The sequence below is a fragment of the Dicentrarchus labrax genome, unplaced genomic scaffold, assembly GCF_905237075.1.
Source record: "Dicentrarchus labrax unplaced genomic scaffold, dlabrax2021, whole genome shotgun sequence".
Classification (NCBI taxonomy): domain Eukaryota; kingdom Metazoa; phylum Chordata; class Actinopteri; family Moronidae; genus Dicentrarchus; species Dicentrarchus labrax.
In genome coordinates this window covers 13,801,373-13,827,658 of record NW_026136705.1, presented here as the reverse complement: position 1 = coordinate 13,827,658, position 26,286 = coordinate 13,801,373, and the positions used below count along the sequence as shown (strand labels likewise).

The window sequence follows — 26,286 nt, the reverse complement described above, 5'->3', positions numbered from 1 at the left end:
CCTTTATATACTGTAGTTTGTACAATTGCTTGAAACAAACTCGTATGCCGTCCTCAGAGTCAGAATTATTTTAATTGCCTTTAAAAGATGATGCAGCTTTACAATTTTGAAAAACACACAGGTCACAAAAGGTATAAATCATAAAAGAGATTACTTTAAAAGTCAAGTCTTTGGACACCAAAACAGACATTAAACTAATCAATATATACAGTTACTGTAGCATGTACAAATAACCAGGTTAATACGCAGTACAAGGGCACATATTAGCTATTTTCAATTGACATAATACAAACACTGTGGCCTACTATGATTAAACCATATTAGTATTAAAAATGTACAGTGTGGCTCACTGAGGTGTGTGATCCCTTGGCACTGGTAATGCCTTTATGTGTAATACATCAAGCTAAAAAGCATAAAAAAATACAACATTATTTAGAACCAGTGTTCACTTCAAAGATAAATAGTAAAATGATAACTGTAACAGTCTTAAAGTACAGTGCGTTCAGGAAATGTAAGAGGGCTTGATAAATATTTCTGAACGTTTGAATTAGATCAAAATGTAAGAATAATGTGCTTAATTAAAATACTGATGCTCCAAATCATTTTACTGTTTTTGTGCATGCATGCATATATATATATATATCTATATATATCTATATATATAATCTGGCTACTTCTGGTGTCTTAATCAGGCTTCTGTGTAGTTTCTACTTTACACTGAACTGCTGCTTTCTCAAATAACAGCAGACACATTCATTCAAGAGTCTGGGCTATGATTAGCTGTTGGTGGGGTGATGTCTCATGGATCACTTGTATTTGTTCTGGATTCCCTCTTCTCCCCCATTTCTATTCACACAGCAAATATTGTATAAAAAGACGAAGATGAAGACATGAAGACATTCATTTATGTAGATGAAGTACTCCAAACACTCCACTGAAGTTTATCAATGAGTTCCAAACAAACAAATCAGTTACAAAAAATGTGAACCTGACTGTCATAGTCAACTCATCACTGTATACTGTACAACAAAATGTTATCATGCCTTCTGAAGATGTCCCATGCATTGAACAATGATGACATTATCAGTAAGTATACAATAAACAGGTAATTGGAGGGATGCATGGATGTCCATGCATTGCTTTCTGTAAAGCTAAAAATTACATACAGTTGCAAATTTGCATACAGTTATACAAACACATGGTGCATGCATCTACAAGCTTGTAAAACAAATGTGGAATTGTTAAAAAGTGTTGAATTTACAGTTATAAAACATCGCTGCAGAATATACCATAGAAGTTAATTTAAAGTTTTGTTTGAGTTGAATTGTGATAAACACGTTGCTACAATTCGAGTTCATTTACCGAAAGATACTATTTCAAATACAAATGTGATAATCGCATTCAACTCAATTAATTAGTTTTTTAAACATTTTTACTCAAGTCTGTGATCAGTTATCTTCAAGGCATTCCGCAGATTTTTTCTTGGTTTTCATCTCTGAGGTTTTGGCAGGGCCAGTCAAGGACTCAATCTACATCTGAAGCCCTTCCAGTGTTGAGTTGGCTCTAAGTTTCTGTTTGTTGTCCTGTTGGAACATTACTGCCCCAACCTAAGATCTCTGGCACTCTCAATCAAGTTCTTATTCAGCATTTGCCTGTATTTCGTGCCATACTTTCTTCTTTGTTTCTCTTCAACTCTCCCGTTCCCTGCTGCACCCCGCCGTGTCACGATACTTTCAACACCACGTTGTCTAGCAGGTATGATGTTATACGGGTCAAGAGCTGTGTATGCTGCATGTAGCGCAGCACATTTTAGCATTATAATTTTATCAATTCATCTTTTGCTTCTAGTTTGTAATTTGTTACAATTTTTAAGATTGTAGATGGATTGTAAAGACATCTTAATATTTACTTATGAATAACTTTGAAGCTGTGGAGTGGAGAAATAAAGAATGAAGAAACTTCTTAACAAATTGTCCAATTTTCTCCAACTTCACTCATGCCAGGTACCTGCTTTTAACAAGTTTACCCACTACATATTTATAAGTTAACGCTGTAAAATTAATAACATCAAGAAAAAATCTGCTGCCAACATAATGATAAAAGGTGTTAAGTGCAGAGCGACAGTAGGCTAAGCATGCAGTGTGTTGTGGAGATATCTGCATTGTGCTGAGCAATGTACTGTTCACAGGTAAACAATATATAACTCGTTTCTTTCATGGTTGTCTCTTGAAAATTTTACATTATTCTGTACTTTGTAAGAATTTAAACACTGTTAATGTGTATTTGATTTCAGAAGCTGACAAGAGCAAATAAATACTCAATGTGAGGTTTTGTTTGTAGGGTTGCTATCAGACAAAACACCTGTCCTACAACCTTACATGACCTGTCATATTGACCGCTGTCTTCCCCGAAGACAAGGCAAATAAACCTTTGACTATGTGTGAATTAACCCATTTTGAATACTGGATGGACACAGTTTTTTTTTTTTTTGTCAAAAAGTGAGGCACCTGTGTCTCAGGAGGTAGAGCGGGTTGTTCACTAATCAAAAGGTTGGTGGTTAGATCCCTGGCTCCTCCATCTGCATGTCAAAGTGTCTTTGGGCAAGACACTGAACCCCAAATTACTCCCTATGCTGTGACATCAATGTGTGAGTGTGTGTGAATGGGTGAATGTATCATGTTGTGTAAAACGCTTTAAGTAGTCAGAAGACTAGAAATCCACCATATAGTAAGTGAAAGTCCATTTACCATTCAAGTCCATAGTGAAAAACAAATATACTACAGCTGCCTTCGATTGGTCTGAAAGACTTCAGGAGAGTGTGCAGTAAATCAGTGACCCAAAGAGGCAGGAAATATAACTGGGAGGGAATTTTCTGCAAAACCTAGTTGTTGAGAAGCATGTGAGCCCATAAGCGACAATAACAATTATGTAAGTAATTATAACACAGTTGGACTTCCATATGAATAACTGGCAATTTCACTATTTAGTTTCTGTTTCTGCAGCACTAAATTTACTGTACATTTACACAAAAAAAAAAAAAGTCTAATATTTTACACAAAGTATAAGGTAGCACATCAAGTTTATGTTTTACAGTTGGGATCCTTGACTACCATACTTACACTGATTGTCATTGTCATGGCATTTTTACACAAAATGGTGCCACACTTAAATGTCATGCCAGGATTTTAGGATCTAGCCCATTTGATAGAAAGCTTAAAAAAAATTATGTTAAAGTGAAATTATGAGACTTCTTAAAACAAATGTGAGACCTACAGTTCTGATTTTAAGGCACTTAAGCACTTAAATGCCTCCCAAGCTGTATTTACCACTCTCAATTTCACAAGCAGGAACTTAGTAGGTGCCCCTGAAGGCAGCACTTAGACAAACAGATTTTGTTAAGTTGATGGGAAATAAGTATTTGTTTCTTTCTGTTATCCAATCATCATCTTTGGGCCATCTCTCGTTTTTTAGTTTTCATGAATACCTTGTCAAGTGTATTTATAATGCAGGTCACACGCAAATCTTGTGTTGTTAACCCTGCTACTTTTAAGTTGATTTAATCAGGATTTACAGACTTACTGCGTATGTAAAGTAGCATCTCTGCTCCAGCTGAAAACACAAACTCTGCACTCAGAAATAGCAGAGCTGTCAACAGGTGATGCCTTGCAGCGCTTTAGGTAAAAGCTTTTAATAGTTCAGAACAAACTATCTCAATTATGGCTAAAAGGGAAAAAATGATTCCAGGACAGGGCTAGGAGCTATTACACTGAAGATGTAGGGAAACAGTACCTTTTTTAAAGTTTATGGAGGCAGCAAAGATGAGTCACTTTTTGATTTCAAAAGTCCTTCTACTCGTGAAACAAAATTGGTTTAGCCAAACCTGCCAGGATCTTTGGTACATGTACTGAGATTATTTCTCCAATCATCTCTGGAAAGCTGACCTTAGTGGGGAGTGACTGAGCCTGGACAAAAAGGTCAAATGTAAACTGATGGAGCTTCTTTACGGTCTGAAACAGAAGAAACACACAAATAAACATCATTTGAATACAATTTACCAGAAGCATGAAAATATAAGGTACATCCAACTTCCCTAAGACACATGACATGGCCAAAATTTTTATTATAGTTCACTAAAACTAAACTAAAAACTAAAACTTTTGTTTTTACAAAAATAAAAATAAAAACTAGCCTTTAGAAAGGAAAAGAAAACTAACTTAATTGTGTACTGTAAACTAATTAAAATAAAATAAAATATAGAGCAAATGTCTTTACTTTTAGTCTCAATTTGGTTAAATTTGTCAACACAACAAGCACAAGGAGGCATTGCTGCATATGTTTATTGAGACTGGGATGTCTACATGACTGTGTTAGGGTGTTTGTATTGAAAAACTTATTTTAAGATTCTTAAATTTTGCCCCTGACAAACACCCCCCTCATTATAATAATAATAAAAAAAAAACTAATAACGAAACTGATATATATCTAAATAAAACTAAATATTTTTAAATGATAATTCAAATGAAATAAATAAATAAACAAATAAAATGAAAACAAAAACTAATGAAAAATGCCAAAACTATAATAACTCTCTGAAGAGAAAAGAGCTCTGACTCATAGTTACCTCATCCATTAGGTTTTTTTCTACCATGCTGTTAGATTTTAAGGTATCAGATTCTGCTTGAATGCAGCAACTTTCAGTGGGCTATTAAAAAAAACCACAGCATCCCCTGTGATTTAATTGCACGCAGTGCCAAGAACTGTCTTAAGCAAATTAGTAGAATTACAACTCTTGCACCCATATGTTTATATATCTTTCACATAGCTTTCACGATTCAGTCATAGCCATCATCATGTGTACATACAACCACAGTTAACTTGAAATCATTACAAGCGGCATATCTCACCATCTGGAGAGAGTCCAGGAGTCGGGTGAGTTGGTAGAACCTCTGAGAACAATTGGTGGTCATTCGATAGTTAATGAGGCGATCAAGTTCGTTGATGTAGGTGAGACGCAGTTCATCAAAGTACTTCTGACTCTTCAGTCCCTCAACTGGAACTAGTGAACACAGAGAAACAGTTTTGATCACATGCTTAGAAGTTAAATTTCTGACTTTGTTCTGTCTATTGCATGTCGGCTTTTGGGATAAAGTAATGCAGTTTGTTTTGACCTTTTGGTGCTCAGTATACGGGACAGTACTTACGAATGCTGAAGAGAAGCAAGGCCTTCATGCAGAGGAACTCTTCCTGAGTGATCTGCAGCAGCAGGAACTCCTGTGAGAGATGTTTCATCCGTATGCAGTGCTCATACATGGTGGAAATGTGCATCCGATGTCTGCAGATGTAAAAAGGTCAGGGAGAGAAATGTGAAATAATGGAAATGTTCAAATCACCAGAGGTGAAGGACAAATTGCTTTACACCCTGGACATTTATTCTGTAATGAATAACTGCTGAAGAGGAAAGAATGTCAGAGGTTAGAGCCATATCTATTAATGGTGCAATAAGGACAGTGGCAGTGAATTATCTTTATAACAATACAGATTTCTGCTGTGACATCTGCAGCAAGATGTTAAAAACACACGTTGTTACACTATAATCTCTTTCTTTATAATAGGCTTTATAGTTCATTAAAATGTTTTAGTCAATTATATTCTAATATTATAAGAGGTGATAGGATATTTCGTGTTAATCATGCTGGAAACAATCTCCAGTTAATTCAACAAGCATGGGAAGAGAATAGTGGGAGAAAGTTTGCCATCTCTTCCAAAATGAAACGATTCTGCCTTTATTATGAATCAGGAAAAAGACAGTTTGTAACATACTGTGAAGATAAAGGTGAAATAAGGTATATTTAAGGAATTAGATCAATACATTTTACCAACTGCAGAGCGCAGAAAAGAGCTTGAATATAAAGAAAAAGACATGAAATAGAGCTGAATGTTCTCCATCTCACTGGAAATGGATGCCGAGTTTCAGATATGTGGTTATATAAATGTATAATGTACACAGTGTATGACCAATGTATACTATAATTGTCGCAAAGTTTTTGGGTAAGCTCATATAAACAAAATATAGAAACTTGGATGGAAAAGGTCACTGGGGAGGATGTTGTTGCTGATGTTGTTGAATTGACACCCACCTCCAAACACCGATCACAACTACTGTACACTGAGCTGCTGCACTTGCCTTTATCGTGCCATTTAGCCGACAATATGTGACAACAATTTTCAGCAGGTGGCTGACCTTTCTGGCTTGAAACTTCATCAAGTCAGTGTGGAGGCACTGGTGATTTGTAATGGCTCATGAAGCAGAACATCAAAAGTCAGGTCAGAAGGACAACTGACACACCTAAAACAACTAAACTATAGACTTAATGTAAGTTTAATTAAAGGGTTAGTTCAATACTTTGGGAAATTAACTTTCTTGCAGAGAGTTGGATGAGAGATTCAGCTCTTATGTCTGTCTGGTAATTGTACGACTAAAGCCAGCAGCCATGTATTAGCTTAGCTTAGTGTAAAGACTGGAAACAGGGGGAAACAACTAGCCTGGCTCTGTCCCATGTTAACAAAATCTGCCAATGAAAATCTGCTTCTGCATACACACCAGTGCAACCATCGTGTATACATTTTTATGAACTGTCTGATGAGATACAGTTTTCAGTAAATATCTATTATTTCACATGGAAATCTATCTTGTTATAATAAAACTGATTAAACCAGATAACTGTATGGTTGATGTGATGGGTGATGGTGTTTTATGAAGGTGAAGTATATAAGTAGTCTACACCTGCACCTTTTTTCAATCTTTGAATCATTCCTAATTTCAGTCTTCAATTACTATGACTGCGCCTGGTTTTTGCCTATTTAAAAGGACAGACTTGGCTGGCAGGAGACGGTAAGCAGCTAATTTAAAAGATGACAAGGAGCCCTTCAGTCCATTAACACTTCATGCTAAAATTTCTTTTTTCTTTTTCTTTTTGACTTATAAGGCTTCCACCAGCCATAATTCAGTCCTCAAAATCTGTACTACTGATCCACCACACCTTGAAAAACCACTCAATAAATCAACTTCCATCGTGACATCAAAACTTTTTTTTCTTAAGTAAAGGTTGTGGAAAATCAGCGAGAAACACTAAAATCTCCCTGTAGTCATATCCTAATACTTTCACCTTTAATCTGTTGGGGATTCCCTGATGTTTTTTGCCTGTACTAAGCCCAGTGCTTACACGTAGACAGCTAGAAAAAGGCAAACTGTTAATATAATATGCATAACTATGTTTTAATTAGTGTTTAATCACCTGAAAATAAGAATCATTATGTTTTTGTTACCTTAGAATGAGCTGTTTTAGGTCACCTTTCATGAGGCCGCCATGTTGAACCACTATGTTCTTACAGTAGCCCAGAATGGACAAACCATACCCTGGCTCTAGATTGGGACGTGTGTTTTGTGGCCACTATAGTTTCTCCTTTGTGTTTGGAAGGGGAGGGTGAGGCAAGGGAGTTGTAATCTGCAACTACACCGCTAGATGCCACTAAATCTTACACACTGATATAAAATAACAGTATATAGAATATATATTAGTTTATTCTACTAAACTGACTGAAATCCTATTAACAACTAAATTAACCATTGCTTTCTATCTTTGTATGACCACTGTGTAATCTGTGTTTTGAACACACCATCTGTTAAATCTCCAGATGGTCTAACTAATGGATTAAAGAGTCTAACTAACTTGCAACTATAAGAAACACTGAAACAAAAAAGGGACAAACAAAAAAACTCCAAAACAGATCGCACACAATTATTGGTTATGTGTCACAAAAAGATTTGTATGAGCACAGATATGTATGCACATGGTAAATACAATGATGTGCAGGAAATGCATTAGTGTACACATAACTATTATATAACTACCAAAAATAATCTGAATTATATAGTTTACTGATTGCTGCAGGAATTAACCTAAACAACAAGTGGATCTGGTAATGTCTCCACGATGTATTGAATGTTGATTCCACCTGCCAGGACAGACACTCCCATAGTTTCACAATTTGTCAAAAACTTTGCTGCTAGTTTGCATTATGATTGTGGTGTCACATTCAGGAACAGTTAAAACAGCAAAAAGGGAAAGAAAACAACACACTAATGGACTTCCCTCATTTATTAAGTGACACAGTTTGGGTTTAGTGGACCAAACAGCATAGAGCTGTCTAATATCTAAATTCTACATATAATTAAATGCAAATAGCTTAATGTACTTTTGCCATGTTAAACCTTTAGTTAATTTTCATATTTCCTTTTTATACACTTGGCTGCTCGGATAATTTAAACAACAAACTTTTGTTAAGCTTTATTTATTCAGTGCAGGTTTGCCTGTGTGCAAATGCACTTTTTCAGCAAGTCAATGTCTCACGCTCACTCACACAGTTACAAAATTGTACTTGGGAGCTGCCCAGTTTGACGACTACTGTCTGTCAGTCACTGAGCAGCTTCCGTGGAGCGCTTTGAGTTTTGTTGTTCATTAACTTCTCTGACCAGATTTATCCTGCCAGTTCAAGATCGAGCCAGCTACCTTCCAGTTACAAGGCTACAAGGCTAACCCTCTGGTTATATTCATAAATATAAATTATTTTGGACCACCTTTCAAATTTATCCACCTGTTCTTGTTCTAAGGACTTACATCCATCATGATAGACTTTTTTGACTTTTAATACATTTTGAGATCTATTATTACAACCAACTGTGATATGCAACATGGACAGATGTTAACACATCATAGTCTTGGCCTATGCCAACTGATCTTAATTCTAGATGTATTATCTGAATCAATATGAATATATATATACTAAATATAGTATAAATAAATAAATATATACTAAACAGTATTTATCAGCACCAAACTTCAGTTAATCAGTAAATGTAAATGTGATTAAAATGTAAAAACTCAATTCCTGTATGGGAGTATAACTAAAATAGTTTTGCTGTTCTACATAATACTTTTCTAAAAATATGTAGGAAAATATGATGTGTAAAATATCCTGTATGCTGTATATCATTACAAATAACACAAATAACCAAAATAAGATCAACTTACATTATTTACTTCCACAAATCTATGGCAGTAAATATTTGATGGAACTAAGGGAAATAAGGCCATTAATATTCCTCCCTAACACTCGAACAGACCTCATCACTGTTGTTGTCTGTCATGAATAATATTCCGATCTGAATCAGCGTCACTCACCAGGGCCGTCAGAGTTTGAATGCTGAAAACGAATGTTCCTCATTTTAATCTCACAGTAACAAAAGAACACTTAAGGAAGAAATTGGATGGACATGGTCCCAAAAAGCCTGTAGCCATTCCTACTTCACATTTATAAAATTCTAGAGATTTCTTTGTATTTGTGGATGAGCAGGAAAGCAAATGAGAGAACGACAGAGAGAGAAAGAGATGAAGACAGAGAGAAACTGGTGGATGATCTCTATAGAGCACAGTGTGTTGGTCACCCCCTGATGAAACCATTCTGCAGGACATAATTGAATTCAAGAATTGGTATACATACTCATTGAACACAAGATCCGGGGCAAAGTAGAGCATTCTGCTGTTGGCGTTCTTATAGGACCTCCATCCCAGGGCAAACACCATCACCCCCATCCATGAATGCTGAATGACAGTCATTTGGTCATCCATATGGAGATTTCTAAAACCTAAGGACAAAGATTCAGCATCATAAAATATGGCACAATACTGCAATATTGCAGTTCAATCAAATTGAATCAGAACACTGCTGCCAGAGTGCTGAGAAGGACCAGAAGTTTTCATAATTATTTAAAAATGATTTTGCTTCTTTTAAAAACACTTTATGGTTTTACACTAAGACTCTCTATGTATGTATGAACCAGGAGAACCCGTCAGCTCCTCTGGCAGGAGTCTTTTAGCTGTTCCGAAGTACAGGACAAAAATGTTTGGTGACGATCTGAGAGCACTGTTGATATCTTTAAACATAAACATAAAGCCAACTATTTCAGCCTGGCTTTTGATTAGAATGTTTTATTGACATAATTCAAATCGTAGATTGAAATTTACAATTTCACTTTTTCCATTTCTATTCTTGCGTGCACAATTCTGCATGAGGTTGTTTTACTGTATTGTCACCAGCCTGTATGAATAGAGCCACATAAATAAAGTCCTCATGCTGTCACAACAGCTGCCTCAGCTGTTTTTATTTTTGTCCAATCTGCATCTCTGTCTCTCTTTTCAGCCAGATTCCCAAGGCCTCCACATTTCTATGAAGCTTTGCAGTCATTGTCATTCTCTGCCTTTCCATCTGATGCCCTTAGACTTTCCCACCTGTCAATGTTCATGCCTGCTTTCCAATCTCTTCAACCTGAACCTGAACTTGAACTCTGCCTGCTGGTACCCTTTCCTGCCACTTCTGGAATTTGGACTTGCTGCCTTCGACTGTAAGCTGCAGCTTATGTATTATCATTTTACCATTAAAATCATGACTGTATGTGGGTCCTTTTCCCTGCTTCCTTGCACACACCCACATGACGGCATGATCTGTTATGGACTCACCAGCCCTGCCTACCATTTTCTTGAGATCAGTTTGGAGTGACTACATTTTCCTAAATTAAGAGCCAGGCTTCCTGGAGGGCCTCGCTGCCATCTGGAAGTGGGACCCTGAGTTTGCAGTGGCATTCTTCATCTGGAAGTTTTTATCAAGCACTACTCCTGAGCCCGTCTGCATCTTCCAATTTCTGCTCACAGACCTCCAGTGCTTTTCATGGACCCTCATAGCATCTCCCTTGAGCAGCCTAGTAGCTTACCAGCTAGCGCTTTGCTTGATTTCAAGTAGCCTTGGGCCTCTTAGCCTTTAGTATGCTTCTCTGTTGGCTAGCCTCAATTGATTGTTACCCCCCAGCCTGACTGGTTTTCTGCATTTGGGTCCTTTTCCTCGCTACCTTGGACACACACCATGACGCATGTACTACCCTGTCAGGCATGTGGGTTAGAGCACCTCCAACAGTTATTCATTTTTTATGTAAATTGTGACACTTTTTTCCACAATGAAAACTTCTAATGATGAGATAGCAACACAAGAGCTGTTATGGTAATTACAAAACAGACAGCTGTTCCACATATTTAAGGTTCCCTTTGGTTGTGCTGTATATTATTATCTGGTTTTCAGATGTTATCCATTCAGTTTTTAGTCCAATTTAATTATGGGTAGAGAAGACCGGAGAATAACTGAATGGCTTCTCTATTTTCAGGGAATAATCAAGCAATACTGCCAGCCATAGTCCCTCTGGTTAGATTTTCCTGTTTTATGAGCAAAATCATACTTCTTCTCATTTTATATGTTTCCTTTCTGACAAAAGTCAAAGGCCACAGATGTTGGAGTTAGATTTAAAGCAGCTAAAAAACCATGAGCCCTGGTTCACTGCATTTTGTCACAGGTTTTATCGTCAGTTATCATCTAAGGACACATTTCATGATGCCAGTATTTAATCAGAATGGATCAAATAGCAATACTTATATTTGAAGTGAGTCACTCATAGTTACAAATGCACAGACAAGTATCACCTGACTCTGCAGCTCTTTGCCACCAAGTTAGCCAAATCAACTTAAATCGTAATATGTCAATGTTGTCCTTACAGCTTATTTCTGCTGCCCCCAAGGGGCCAAAAAAGTGTCAGAATTCACTTACTGAAGGCTTTGTAGCATTTGTTGTCTCTTGACTAACAAAAATGAAAACATAACTCTCTGTGATTAATTAAAAGTCACCAACAAAAACTTCAGTTAGTGTCCTACCTGGCAATCCTTTTGCCCATTTGACCACTTTGACCAGTTGTCTCTCTCCCAACTCGTTGAGGCTGGTGAGCAGGGTGTCAGCTGAGTCCGGTTGGCCATAGTCATGTCCTGCATTGACCACCTCAGGCTCAATGGACTCCAGGATGTTGAGGAAGACCAGTTGGGAGTTGAAGTTCAGGCCTGATTTAGGAGAGATATTCTGGATAACCTCTACAGGTTCCTGAATAGGATGATCCTCTTCAAGGTTTTTCTGTTGTCCAATCTTCTTTAGTTTGCGTGCTACAGACAAAAGCAAGACATTAAGAATCAGCATAATTTATAAAAAGGTAACAACTTAAGTTATAACAATATATTTATGCTTTTTTGCCACACACTTTAACAATTAAGCCTGGTCTACTGGGTTGGGTCTTCAGTCTCCAACTGTATTGCACACTAAATTGCACACTATACAAAAGAGAACAAAGAACTAAAAGTCAGATGTTTAATCCCATCACTTCAGCTTTCACATATCTGATTGATTTAGACTGACTGCCATTGCTCTAAAGTCTGGAGCCATGATTGATTTTCTGCCTTTGATTTTAAGATCTCTTACTGCTAAATTGGACCCATTACAGCTAAATGCGGTATGGAGAATGAACAGACAGAGTGATGATACCAGAGGGTTTCCCTTTCAAAAAATGATCACAATCATAGATACTAGTACAAAACTGTTGATTGAAAATTGATGAATGAAATCCTCTCAGGTCATCATTGCTAACACAACCTGTTTAGGTAATTGTCTTTTAAACATTACAGGAAACATGTGCAACCAAAACAACAGTGCTGCGAATTAATGTAATTCTACTTTCTAAATCATCTGTTAGAAATTTCTTATACTGCAACTTTGGGTTTTAAGTAACCTTTAAAGGGAAATATAAATTGTACCCAACAATACTCAGCTGGATCTACCTAATAGCTTTGAAGATATTGAATCATATTCCATTTGAAAGAAATATCTCTGAACAGATGAGCCTCATCTGGTGGAAAGGCCTGTGGTCATCATGTGTGAGAGCTTACTGGTGATGAAGATGTAAAAAAATTTTTTTCTTGTTATTACATTTTTTTCCAAAAAAGGCTTTGCTGAAAATTGATCATTGGACCCCTGCCTGAATCATTTGCATTACATTTGTGTTTCCATATGCACTACAAAACATAAAAGGATTTGGAAACAACAAAACTCCAAAAACATGTAATACTGTATGTTGAAAAAAAAAAACCTGCTCCCCCATCAATGCCATGACAAAGCTACAATTTCTTTACTTACAAATGCTGAAACTCCTGAGGCAGCTGCTCCATATGACAACCTGCACTTACAAACTAAATTGGAGCAGGTCTTTGATTTGGTGGAGTAGACTGCCATGTACAGTAAATACAATCAGAATGGAATAATTATATTCTGCTAAAAATAAATTTAGTTCTTTAACAATCAGGTTTAAGATCACCAACCATTCACTGCACTCAATAACTGACTGTTTTATTTCCACAAGTACAAGAGCTGCAAACAGTTGAGCTTGAGTTCAGCCTGTTATTTCAGAATGACAGCTGTGTTGGACAGTAAATGACAGACAAATACAGATGGTCACTATGTGCTCAGTGCATTGAAGGCCAAACAATTCTGTTGTTCAGTTACAGAGGGGTACGAAACAAGGTCTTTAAAATAGTAATCTAATTCATTAGAAAATAAATGTTTTAGTTATAAGAAGTTTAAAAAAAAAAAAAAAGAGGCGACATATTATTTCTTTAATCCAATGTTGACCATAAAAACTAACTGTTAATTGTTTTGCATTTGCCTCTTGCAGCTTCTAGATAGAGAATGTCTCATTAAAACCGCAGCCTGGCTTTTCAGTTCAGTTGGATAAATATTGAATTGCCAGTTATAGACACGACTTAAGTCTCTCTCAAAAGTAGCAGAGTTGAAAGCAAATTGCAAATTATATAAGTAGGATAATTTGCAAGTCGCACACTTCCATTTCTGATCCAATAACAAACATTAGAAATAAAAATGGTTAATTAAAAATTCTTCCCTGGGATTCTGAATTGTGACACAGGCAGCCATCTGATCTTTGCAGAGTACAGTGTAAACAGGTTGGGTTGAGCTAACCTTAAGATAACCATGCTTGAGCTGAAGCCAATATAAACAGGAGGTCGACATCAAAACGATGAATTCAAGCACAGCCTTTGTTACACTCACATATTGCAGTTGGTATGATACATTGTTGACTGACCTCTAGAGAATAAACCACTGACTTATCCATTACAAGCCCATTTTTACTCAAATCAAGTTGTTACAAAGTTTTCTGCTCAGAGACGTTTTTTGTCCACTTCCTTTATTACCTGTCTTATCACCATTATAATCATGACCTTTATTGTAACTATTATTTTAGTCAGTTTAGCAATTTCTCCTGCTCTTGAAATGCCTCTTTGTATTGTGCGCCTTTACAGATCTCACTTTGGTTTCCAAGTTGTAGCTGTCATTACATCATCAGCTCAACAATGTAAGTTGTGTTTCTGGAAGGGTATGAGGGAGAGAGTCTGACACAAAGAGAAAGAAGCGAGAGAAGGCTGATAAAACCTTCCACTGGCGCTTAAAAATTTCTTGTCCTCATACTCTAATTGTTCCGTAGTCAACTTGTCAGGAACAATCCAGATCATTTGAAGTTTTCCAGAAAACGTCTTTTTTTATAATTGTGAAATAGCAAATTTACACAAGCTGTAATGATTGACATACTACATTGGGTAGAACTTCCCATTAGATTCTGAAGTACAATTTTGACAGTATTTTAAATACCCCAATATTACCTTCTTACTAGAGATATTACTCTACCCCACTCTTTTTCATCAAAATACTCTTTCACTTCATTTTACCTCATTATTACTACATAATTTAAAAGATTTCACACTAAAATTGTTCCATTATTATTGATTGTTTTATTTATCCTGACTGATTATTAATAGCATCATTTCACTGAAGCTGAAAAGATAACTACATTTTTCAAATTGTTGATTAACAGAAAATTTATTGGCAACTATTTTGATGTTTTGGTCATTTTGTTAATGTTTTATATAATTTATCTCAACTCGTTCTGTTTGTGCTTTGGGCTGTTGTTCAGACAAAATAAGACATTTGAAGATGTCTCCTTGGAGTCTTTCGCCACCTTCTATAGACTATACATGATTATTTACCAATACATTATCAGTGTATAGTGCGTTGTTCCTAACTCTGTAATAACATAGCATTACCCCATTCTAATCTTGTAATGAATGAGCTGTAAAGTGAAAGAGTTTCATGGGGACCTTAGCAGTGACCCAGGGGTGGATCTAGAGGGGTGGCATGGGTTGGCTGCCACCCCTAAAAAAATGCCTGGCCACTTCAGTTGTGTGACAAATGCTGTCAAATTTAACATGTTAATTTAATTTAAAAACAATGTGTTAAAAAATGGAAATTTATTTAATTATTACTAACTAAGTGATAGGCTTAGGTTCAATGAAAAAGGACGAAAAAGGACATGTATTTGGAAAAATGTCTGAAGATTTGGAAATAAAACAGTTTATTGATTTATAATGCCACCTTACCTTAGCATTGATATTTATATTCAATGCTTTACAAATGTGGCACAATAATGTAATGACTGTTGGTTAAAATAGCTTTGTTTGGGGCTTTTCAAGCTAATGTTGATATATGTGATTGTTTACGGTTAAACCAGTATATATTTCTGCCACCTTAAAGTTTCCATGCCAACCTCTTGCCACCCCATGAATATTTATTGCCTCTGCATTGACCCACTATTACTTTGTATGTAGAGCAGATGTTAGTTTCAATTAGCTGGGAAAAGAGAGAGAAGAAGAACTGGGAGAAGACCTTGGGACAAATAAGGACACGCAGTTTAAAGCTCAACTGGTTTAAGAACACTTTGGGATCCTCCAGGAGGAGTCAGAAGGGCAATCTAGGGAAAAGAACCATTGGGTTGCTTTGTTGAGGACTGATGGATTAACTAAATAATTAAGTTATATACTAATGCCCAAGCAACAACCTGGAAGCCCTGCCCTAGTGAAAGCAAGTTGTGGCATAATATTAACCCTTTTCTGATAAAGCCCAAACCAAAAACTATCCACTGAACTGTGGCAAAGTTGAAGACCTGTGGTCATTCATTCAAGGAATTTCATCATGTCATGAAACATATGGAAGTTTTTATTGGACTATATTATTTGTAACTCAAAGAGGACACTCCACAAATATCTCACTATCCACAGAGAGATTTTGTATGAGAGGCATGAATAGCAGCAATAGATGCTGACAACTGTAAACGTGCATGGCCAGAGTTAATGCTAGATAGCTAAATCAACATCTGTGGACGGGAGGTTGGGGTGAGGAGGGGTAGTCAGAATGAAGCGTTAGAGAACATTAATCTGTTTTGCCGAGGTTGCAGAGTTTTAGGACATTAAGTGTAAGGCTTGGATGCTTCAACCAGTAACTGGTGTGCTTCTGCTACATTATTATGGCAATGATGCAACCTGTGGATTTTCTCCGAGATATCGCTGACCCTCTCATCCCTTTCTTTCTTCCTGTCTCCTCAGCAGCACCTTGGCCTCATCTGTGGCATCCCACATGTTACCATCACTGGACTCCAACCCTCCATCAACACTTCATTATACTGCTGCTGGACTCTTCTCTGATTTTCAAACTTTTCTTTAAAAGTACATGATTTATTAGACTGTTTTACAGTGTGTTCATGGTCAATAAACTTTATGACTATAGTAGAAATATATATATTTTTTGTGGACGAAGTAATACAGTCCTGCATCCCTGCACTGGCTTTTTTCCACTAAGAAGTTGGACGAGAAGGGAAACTTGTGTAAATCCTTAAAAAAGTTGAACTCTAGTGTAATCTTAGCTGAAGTGGTTTTTTGTGTAACACACAATTTGTTCTGGAAACTTCATGAAAAAAAAGTGTCCAGCTCCGAGGAAATCAGGGGTTGAGATGCTAAACTGTAAAAGGTTTTAATGTGCTGTAATGTGTGACAGTATGATGAAATCAATAAAGTGTAATGAGCCAAAGTGCAGATGTGCAGTGAACCTCCTTCAGGAATAAGCAAAATGAGACTGCTGTCATGGTTTGTCAACAGTAACCTTCCTGTTCAATTTCTATTCGGGGATGTAATTAAGATTCCAGGAACAATATGGAATTCAAATTATTATAAAAAAAAACTATGAAGTTCAGTCTTGAACAGATGCCAAACTCAACAAATGCAGGATTCTTTGCTTCTTTTACAAACTACAAGGAGGGAAACAAATAACAGATCTTAATGATATGATCTAATGAGACAAAGTTTATAATTTAATTTATATAACTGCCAATGCTTTTACAATTTTGTAATAAATTCATCAGAATCCAATTAGCCAAACTAGAATTCCCCTTTTCTTCCAGTATTTTATGACCTGGCTTTAAAGTATTTTGAGTAAAAAACCTTGGGGTTAATACAACCGAATGTATAATTTTTCTGCCTCCACTTCCACAAATGATTGTCATAAATTTTCCTGTGAAATGCCGTGAGTGAATTACATGTCTAGGATGAGAACATAAGTGAAAGGAGGCTCTTTTTAGCCACAAATAGAAAAGGTGTGCCTTTTTACTTACAATCACAGCATTAGATCGCATTTTCCCTCCATGGGTTTGTCAGTGACTGGTGGCAAAATTGCCAGCATGTCTGCTGCTTTAATTCACATGTCTCATGTCAGCTTTGTGCTTCCAGTACAATTTTCACCGTTAACAGAATGAGAAAATGGAAGAGAGTGAAAATTGAACACAGGACTAAAATTAGTCCACTACATGTCAATCTTTACAGCCTAATATGACGAACAAGTCTGGGTGACAGTAAGGAGAAGTGAATGGAATAGGTCTAAATTGCATGGCAGCTCAGTCAGGGGCTTGATTATCAGTAACATCCCCTATTGTGATGATGCTGCAATTGAAGAGAGCCAGCTAAGATGTGCAGTGTAGAGAGAATAAAGTACTTGGTCTTGGGAAACCATTAATAGTTTCACTTTTAGGACTTCACTTTCTCAGTAGTGTGCTTTGTTCATACAGTATGTAATGCGCACTTTTTATTAGAGTCCATACTGCACAAATGCAAATATTTTAAATGCATATTCACATTGCACACATCCTGGGACTGCAGTAAAGTGCAACTGATGATGACAGGTACGACTGGTAAAATAGTTAGTAACGTTATAATAAACCACAGCAATTAAATAAAAAAAACCAATTTTTGCTGTTTAAAAGCAGATTTTAGTACATTTATTCAGCCTACCTCCGAGAGTCATTCCGGCTTCAAAACACTTCCTCAGCCGACAGGACGGGCAATTCTTTCTTCTTAGCTTATCAATTGTGCAGTCATTTTTGCTTGCACACAGGTATTTCTGTTTGCCTACATGGACAGAGAAACCAGAGGTTACTTGTAGTCATTAACCTGTTGAATGATCAAAAATATAAAACACTAGATGTACAGAATCTGTACATATCACTCTGATTGCAATAAAAGGCAACAGGTGTTAATGTATGTGGCACAAAACTCAGGATTCTCTGAGATTTACCTTCTGCAGCTCTTTTGAAGAAAACCTTGCAGCTGCCGCAGGTGAGTGCACCGTAATGACAGCCGGAGGCTTCGTCTGAGCAGATTAGGCACATCCTCTGTGGTGGAAAGAAGAACTCCATGGGGAACATGTGCTCTCTGCCAGCTTCAAACCTGCAGTCAAACATATGAAACAGGACTTATATAAACCATGCACAGCTACAGGACACACATGTATGATAAAAACAAGGTACTAATCTTCTGTTGATGACATTTGATTGTTTCCCACTTTGGTGTTATATCTTTAATGTAATTATAATTTATTGTTATTAGGACCTATCGTTGATGTTTCCTTATTTTTATGTATCAACTGGGCCATGGCACACAATATTCATTGCTTTGGTATTTCACTATTTTTATTCTATGTGACTTTATTATCTTATGAAACCAATAGCCTATTTTGGGACAAGCCTAACGTGGAACTGATTTCCATAATTGCTTTTTACTTGTTAAATACAGTCCAAACTTTAACCGCAAAGCAGTTACTGTTCATTCCCCAGAACCGTGCCAAGGCCTCTCAGTGAGTGATTTAAGGAGGGTGGAGAGTGTGATGACTGAGAACGGTGTTGGAAACCGTGGCCAAGGGGGCATGATGGGCGCCCGGCCTCAGCCTTGAACACTAAGAGATTGGAAAAGGCTCAGACATAACGTTGGCTCAGTGACGTGCAACTTCGATATCAAAAAACAGAGACTAGACTAATACACTATGAAACCTTATCGCAGATAATCATGAAGTAGTGTGAGATCAGAGATTAGGGCTGTGAATGTAATGAGAGAAGAAGAAGTGAGGTGATGAAAAGTGACACAGAATTCTCATGTGGTCTTTGATCCATCAATAAATGTAAAAAAATACGCATGTCAAGATCAGTATGCCAACGCTGTGGGCACAAATCACAAAGGCACCAGTTAATAATCCCCAATGCAACAAACACAAAATACACTTTGGATCAGTTACATTTGCACATAGAACATGTTAAGAGGTAGGTTCACTTTTTTTCTTTAAACTCAGACCAGACTCTCTATTATGCATAATTGTACATTTCGAACGCCTTCAAGTTTTTTAAAATATCTTTCTGCTTCTCACTCTTAAATACAGTCTAATGGGTCCATTTTCTGACACAAACCACAATTCATCTTGCTTTTTAAAACAAAGTTCACAGGATTGTTAGATTGTTAAGTTTGCTAACTTGGTAACTTTTAAAAATTATTAAAAGTATTATCTTTCAATTTGATAAAAAAACTGCAAAAGGTGAAAATAAATGTATAAATGTTCTGTAACTAAGCTTTAAATCAGCCAGGGTGAAGCCCATTGTTATTAGTTTAATTCCAGGTTGCATAGTACCAGGAAACAGTTTGTCAACCGTGGCATTTATGTGCGGAGAATGGAGGAGCAAACAGTCCTCTGACCTTGAAGTTCCTGGATTTACAAGCATTCAGGGATAAAAGATCCTTGTTTAATCTCAACAGTAGAGCTTAACAAACGGATAGTGTCTAACTATGTAGAAGTTTTATTTTACCCTTTATTACACCTTTTAATGCCATATATCATTGTCTGTAAGGGCCTAGAGAAGATATAAACATTCATTCTTTCATTCATTACTTTCTGGCTTGTGTGTTATTTTTTCACACTGACTTAAACACTGACTATTGTATCATCTTTTAAATGATGAGATTAGAATATACTTTGATATAGTGGCTGATTTGTTTAAATAATTTTGCCATAAATTACTATCATATTCACATTTACTCACAGCCTCACAGTGAGTACAGATCTGAGGCAGACAAGGTCAACTTCGGTCTTTGCTGAAGCCCCTGTGTAATTCTTAAAATCTGGTTGTATTTTTCGACATTCTGCTTTATTAACAGGACAGCAGAGAGGGACGGGAAGAGAGAGGAGATGACACGCAGCAAATGGTCTCGGGCTGGACGTGAAACTGGGCCCCTGCAGTAAAGATTCTGCCTGGTGAGCAAGCGGGGAACGCTAAACTGAGTTGGTGATTAAAGATAAAAACCTATTCACTTCGGTGAAAGTTCATGTTGCCAAGGCACTAACATAAAAAACGCTTTAGTTTAGCAATTCCAGAAAATGACATATATGTCTAATCGTGGTGTCTTTACATTGCTGCAAAGTGCTTTTAAAGAGGAACATATAACAAATACAAAGATAGAAAAAAAATCAAAATGTTCTCTAAGCATGATAGTCCTAATGTAGCCCAGAATTTAACTAAAACTACAGCTGTGCAGTTCACTGCCACACCAAAATGTATAAAACACATTAATGTTTTGTCCGACCACTCTGTAGTGAACTTGCCTCTATTTTCACTGATTTTTAACTGCTCCCTTGCACAGCATGTTTGAATTCAGCTGTGATCGTGCCTATGCCTAACGAACCCAACCCAAGCCAAGAAAACTTAAGACTAGTGAAAATATGTGGTATTTCCAGGTATGGTATGGTGAGGTTTTATAAAGCAGCAGTGGAGAGCATCCTCCCTTATGCTATAAATGTGTGGTTTAGCATCATGCCAGCCAGAGTTATAAGACTAGATTACAAAAACAGGTCCTTAAAGTTGAAATGAAACTTTTTAATTTCCTTCCTTCTCAAAAAAGACTAAGACGCATTCAGACCAGAACACACAGGTTCCAGAATAGCACATATCCTGAAGCTGTCCGCCTCTTTAACAGTCCAAACATAGCTCTGCAGGCCACTCGCTGGGTTAAATAATTTGACAATAGGGCAAATGTTTTTAAAGCTCTTGAAGCACTTCACACTGTATAGTGCAAGGTGGCCCAAAGTGGGGCCAGTGGGCCAAAGTTGACCTGCTATGAGGATCAATTTAGCCCACTGGATGTAAAAAAAATAATAACTAAACATTAATGAATTAATCACTCTTTTTTAAGGTAAAAATGCTCTGTAAATAAGTGGAATCCCTAAATATGAATTATTTTTCATACTCTGAGCACGGCAGGCAGAATTACACTTAAAGTGTACTTAAATTTTTTATTTTAATTGTCACTACCGCAGAACGTCAGTCAATTAAGGGAACTAGGATCCTAGTGCCGTTTTGCATCTTAATAATAGAATAAAATAGATGTTTGCTTTTGGACGTCATTGGCCAACCATTAAGTTTCAGTTTTGGCCATCCAAGGGAAAACGTTTGGACACGCCTGATCTAGTGAGTTTTTTCATGTTGCTGCTAGTTTTCCTATAGGAGTTTTATCTATCCTGTTACCCATTTGTTTTATGCTTTTATGATTATTGTGTGGGATTCTTGTCTCTGTTTTATATATTGGTTAATGTATTGTGTTCTTTATTAGTAAGTGACTTTTTGTCTTTTTTGTTGTCTGTTTTTTTTGTTGACAAATAGTAATCAAGCATGCTGATATAAAGTATTACAAAGATATTATATCATCATTATATACAATGTTATATTTACACTGGGTGAAACAGCAACATAATCACCTACTGCACTGTATTTTTTCTGCAAATAATACTGAGGCACAGAATTCTTTCACTTAATGCTAATTCAGCAGCAGAAACAGGAGGCAATCCAACAGGTGCTCATTCATGATAGAAGAGATATTTATCAATTTGGTGACAGAAAAAAGTTCAGCAGAGGTCAGCCTGTTGCAAACGGGCAGCAGATCATGGCAGCTATAGCCAAATACAAGGCGAGTGTGTTCACAGTACAAGTTATTAATTTATTTGGACTTTTTTATCATCTATTCTTTTTTAAATACAAGAAAAACTGAGCAACAACTTTGCTGTTTCAGCTAATTTCTCTGATTGGGCCACTAACAGACGAATATCAAAATGTAATATGTTAATAAGTCCTTAAAGTCTTCCTGTCCTTTCAGTAGCATAATGCTGCACCCATCATACATCACGGTAGGGGTAATAACGAGCTGTGTTTCCATCAGTTAAGCGACAAATGGAAATAAAGGGGCAACAGCTGTTTGATGTATATTTACACATTATAGATGGGAGTAACTCAAACTCAAACATCAGATTATGGAAATGCAGACGTGTAGACATATCGTTCTGAAAAGCTTCGCTTAGTAAAATTCAAATCTGGAGCATGGTCTGGGTTTCATTCAGCAACAATGTCCAGATAATTCAATAAAACTGCCTCTTGGAACAAGCCGTGGGACTTGAGGTCATAAGCAAGACGAGAGCTGGATCTCCCAGTGCTCAAGGTCTTTATGTTCGTGCGGACATCCTGCTGACCTAGAAGTCTAAAGTGCATACCATAAAAGCCCCCATGACACTGGTTTGAGCTTTGGCTGGGGACCTCTTACATAGATCAGCCGTCTCTTTTTCTTTCCCCGTGTTTCCTGTCGCCTACAGTCAAAATAGGCTATTCAATAAAGGTCAATTACCATAAAATTAAAATAAAAGCAGTATGTACTTTTGCCATTAGGCAAAGTATATTTAAGGCTTCATGTCTTCTTGAGCAGATGAAGTTAGATCACAGCTCAGTAGGTCGGGCAGATCCTGCTGCTATGCCTCTATGTGTTTCTCTGTAAGAGTAGCTCCTTGTTTGGGATTTCGGTTTCACTGTCCTTACATATACATAAGACAGAACATCACTGTTTTTTGCTCCCTTTATATTCCTGGCATAGATGTTTCTGGTTTGGAAATCCAGTGAGATCACAGACAGTTGGAGAAAAGGCACGATGACGTTAACTGCGTGTACACCTGGTACCTCGTGGCTGTCGGTCAACCATGCAAATGTAATTTAAGTTAAAAATTCCTTGAGTATTATTTAAGAACACAACAACAAAGCATGTGAAACCTTTGGAAACATTTGTTAACTAACGTATAAAATTGTGACAGAGCTATTAACGCTCACCTCCACTTAAAAAAAGAAGTCAGTTTGCTGTGTGTATTCTGTAGTCACAGCTGACCTTTTTATAAAATCAATCCAACAAATTCAGAGATGATATTCTCTTACAAGAGATGCATATTTTTATATTTTTTCATTGGGTGCATTCAGAAATAGTTGTTTCAGAACAGAATCACACTTTCTCCATTCATGTCCAGGTGGATGTTATGAGCTGGTGAACCAGACAACACAGTAAAAAACATTATTTTTTAATGTTTGATGAAGGAGGGAAACAAAAAAAAGCACGTTATGAATAAAATATGTTCTTGAACAGAACTTTATGTTTAACAAATCTTACAGATATTATTACTTTATCCTATTTTCACAGTGTTGACATTAATAAAGAATATCTTTATTATGTATGTCTTTAGAATTACTATTCATGTTTATGTATTTTAACAAGGGCTGCTTGCACCCTCTTATAATCTGAAGGGATTTAATTTCAATTTAGTAATATTTTGAACAGAGAAATGTAAAATCAGCTTGTGTCTTGCAAATGTATTTTAAACTGCTGGTGGATGTGCACCAGCCAAATATTTCAAAATCTAAATAAAATGTCTAATTTGATGAGCTTAAGTTTCCCAGTGCATTTACTGAAAGCAGCCCAATGATGTCCGAAAATACACTTCTGTCTATACAGCAGAAAATGTGAGTTTTAAAAAAATCTGTTCAGTTTAGTTTTTAACTGAAAAAACAAGTGTTGAATAAACGCATTTGTTGTCAATAAAATAACCGTCAAGACCTTAAACTGTGAGGAATAAATACACAATCATTAAGATTCATAGGGATTAAATTTGGATTATTTTTTGATAAAAGGCTGCGTTTTGTTGCTGTTACTGGCCGGCAGGTGGTCAATCTACACTTGACCAGAAACATTTAATTTATGTGCGAGTAACTCCACAGAATCTCAACACTCACGCCTGGGGTCAGATTAAGGTCAGACTCTGGTCATTTGAGTTTTTTTTTTGTCAGCGCAAACTCAAACTTTTCTGCTCCCAAAACATTATTTCAACTCATTATTATTATTATTATTATTATTATTATTATTATTATTATTATTATTAGAGCTTACCTGGTGTCATTGTAGGCGACATCGAGCCATTCGCCGACTTCAGTCTTCACGTAGTTGGAGTTGGGATAGGGCGGCCTCAGCATCCCGCCAGGGTACCACTGCTCAGGACGCACCACGCTCCGTTCATATGGATTACATATGAACGCGGTGCTGGCTCCTGTGCTGTGCGCGTTCATGCACTGCTGCCTCGAACCCCAAAACTGAGAGTTGTACTTCTCATTAAAGGTGTAATTAGTACCCCACGAAGCCGCCAAAGATTCGGGGTCTTCAGATTTGATTTTAACGCTGTATTGTTCTGGATAACCACCGAACTTGTTCTCCATGGCTTCCGCGAAGTCCCTCGCTTCGTTGGGGGGCTTGTAGACTCGGCACGGCTTCTCTGTCTCTCTCGCCTGGCCGAAGTGTGCCAAATTGCCTGGCGCGGATTGGGCATAAGGGCAAGAGGCAGCGCGCGTTGATGTGTCCAGATGATCTATCTTTTGTGAAGTTATGTCATCAGCCTTGCACATTGTGAAGTTTTGCTCATCCACAGAGGTCCATGTGGAGGTGAGGTGATGCAGACGCGCAGCAGTCTCTGAAGTTTTGAACATTTCCACCAGTTGCTTCTGGCCGTGCAGGGGCCGGTCATCTCGGTCGGGGCACTTGTAGTCGGCAGCCTGGGCTCCGGGACGGTTCAGGGGCACGGCTCCAACTCCGAACAAATACTCTCCTCTTATGTGGTCATTTGCAGCACACGAGTGGAGAGTCCCACCATCCACGTCGCTGGTGTCACTGGACTCCATGGCCAGTCCCAGAGACACGGACACAGCTTTGCAGAGCTCCCTGGCTGTTTCTGAGATTGTGGCGCAGGCTGAAAAGGAGCGGCTGTCGCCCACACGGCAGTCGGCGTTTAACAATTCCTCCTGAGGGGCAGCAGCTGTTTGACAGCAGTGTTTTTCCATGTCACAAGCCAACGAATTCGTGTGTCCGGATCCGTAAGTGTTTGGGTCTGCATGGTCGGACTCTTTCAGCCTGTCGGCACCATTTCCCGATGAGTTTTTGGTGAAATAGACCGGACTTTCTTCAGGGTTTTGCGCCATGCTGAGAGCGCTCACGGCGTCGCCTGTCTTTATTTTCGCACCCACTGTCCACATTTTGTTACAAGATAACTGTCGGTTAGTTTGGCTCATTTCCCAGAAAGTGTTTACTTGGCAACGAGACTGGAACTTTGCACGATGCAAGTGCAGGTCCCAGTGATTGTTACTGCTCAACCCAACTCTCACGTTGTGGAAAACGTGTTGGTAAAGGTCCTAGGAGAGCTGCAGGAGTCACAAACTCCTCCTAAATCAGAGTCAGGGGCGCTCAAGTTCGGTCTGACTGAAGGTGAATTCCGGAAAGGACTTTTGTATCTGGCAAACATCGACACTTTCCCCCACTGAAATAAAGGCAGGGCGTTCAATTATTAATTATTCAAATTTGGCTTTTGAGAGAGATGTAAATTGACGTTTATTATTAACGTGCCAAGTCTGCAGGCGCACAAACCAAACTCCTCAATTATGCAATACTGTGCTTTGTGTCTCCAGTTGTTTTATAGCAAAGTGAGTGTGTGTGTGTGTGTGTGTGTGTTGTAGTAGTAGTAGTAGTAGTAGTAGTATTTTTTACGGACTCTCGCTCGACTTACTTTATGGGAGCAGAAGCCTGTTTCCTTTTTTCCTTTTTTTTTTTTTTTTTGGTTTGTTCTTACCGGATAAATTGAGAAACTAGTGTCGATCTTAATCATTTTCCAATTTTCCCAGAGATGTTTTCACCGTGCTCCAAAGTACATAACTTAAAAGCAAGTGGTCAGTAATTGAGATAATTCAGATGTTAC

At 37.4% G+C, this 26,286-nt stretch overlaps 1 protein-coding gene across 2 annotated transcripts; it reads right to left on the bottom strand.

The window, feature by feature from the left end:
* Window positions 1–53: 53 nt before the first annotated feature.
* LOC127363928 (androgen receptor) lies at window positions 54–26,286 on the bottom strand. 2 transcript variants are annotated; one of them, XM_051400887.1, is made up of 9 exons: window positions 26,098–26,286; window positions 24,438–25,851; window positions 18,445–18,596; window positions 18,162–18,278; window positions 11,814–12,092; window positions 9,562–9,706; window positions 5,202–5,332; window positions 4,905–5,056; window positions 54–4,007 (listed from the first exon to the last, which is right to left on the bottom strand). In XM_051400887.1, the coding sequence occupies exons 2-9, from the start codon at window positions 25,604–25,606 to the stop codon at window positions 3,849–3,851; spliced, it is 2,304 nt and encodes a 767-aa protein (XP_051256847.1). In that variant the 5' UTR covers window positions 25,607–25,851; window positions 26,098–26,286; the 3' UTR covers window positions 54–3,848. The 2 variants fall into 2 exon arrangements, with proteins under 2 accessions (XP_051256847.1, XP_051256846.1); XM_051400886.1 differs by lacking the exon at window positions 26,098–26,286 and having other exon boundaries at window positions 24,438–26,068.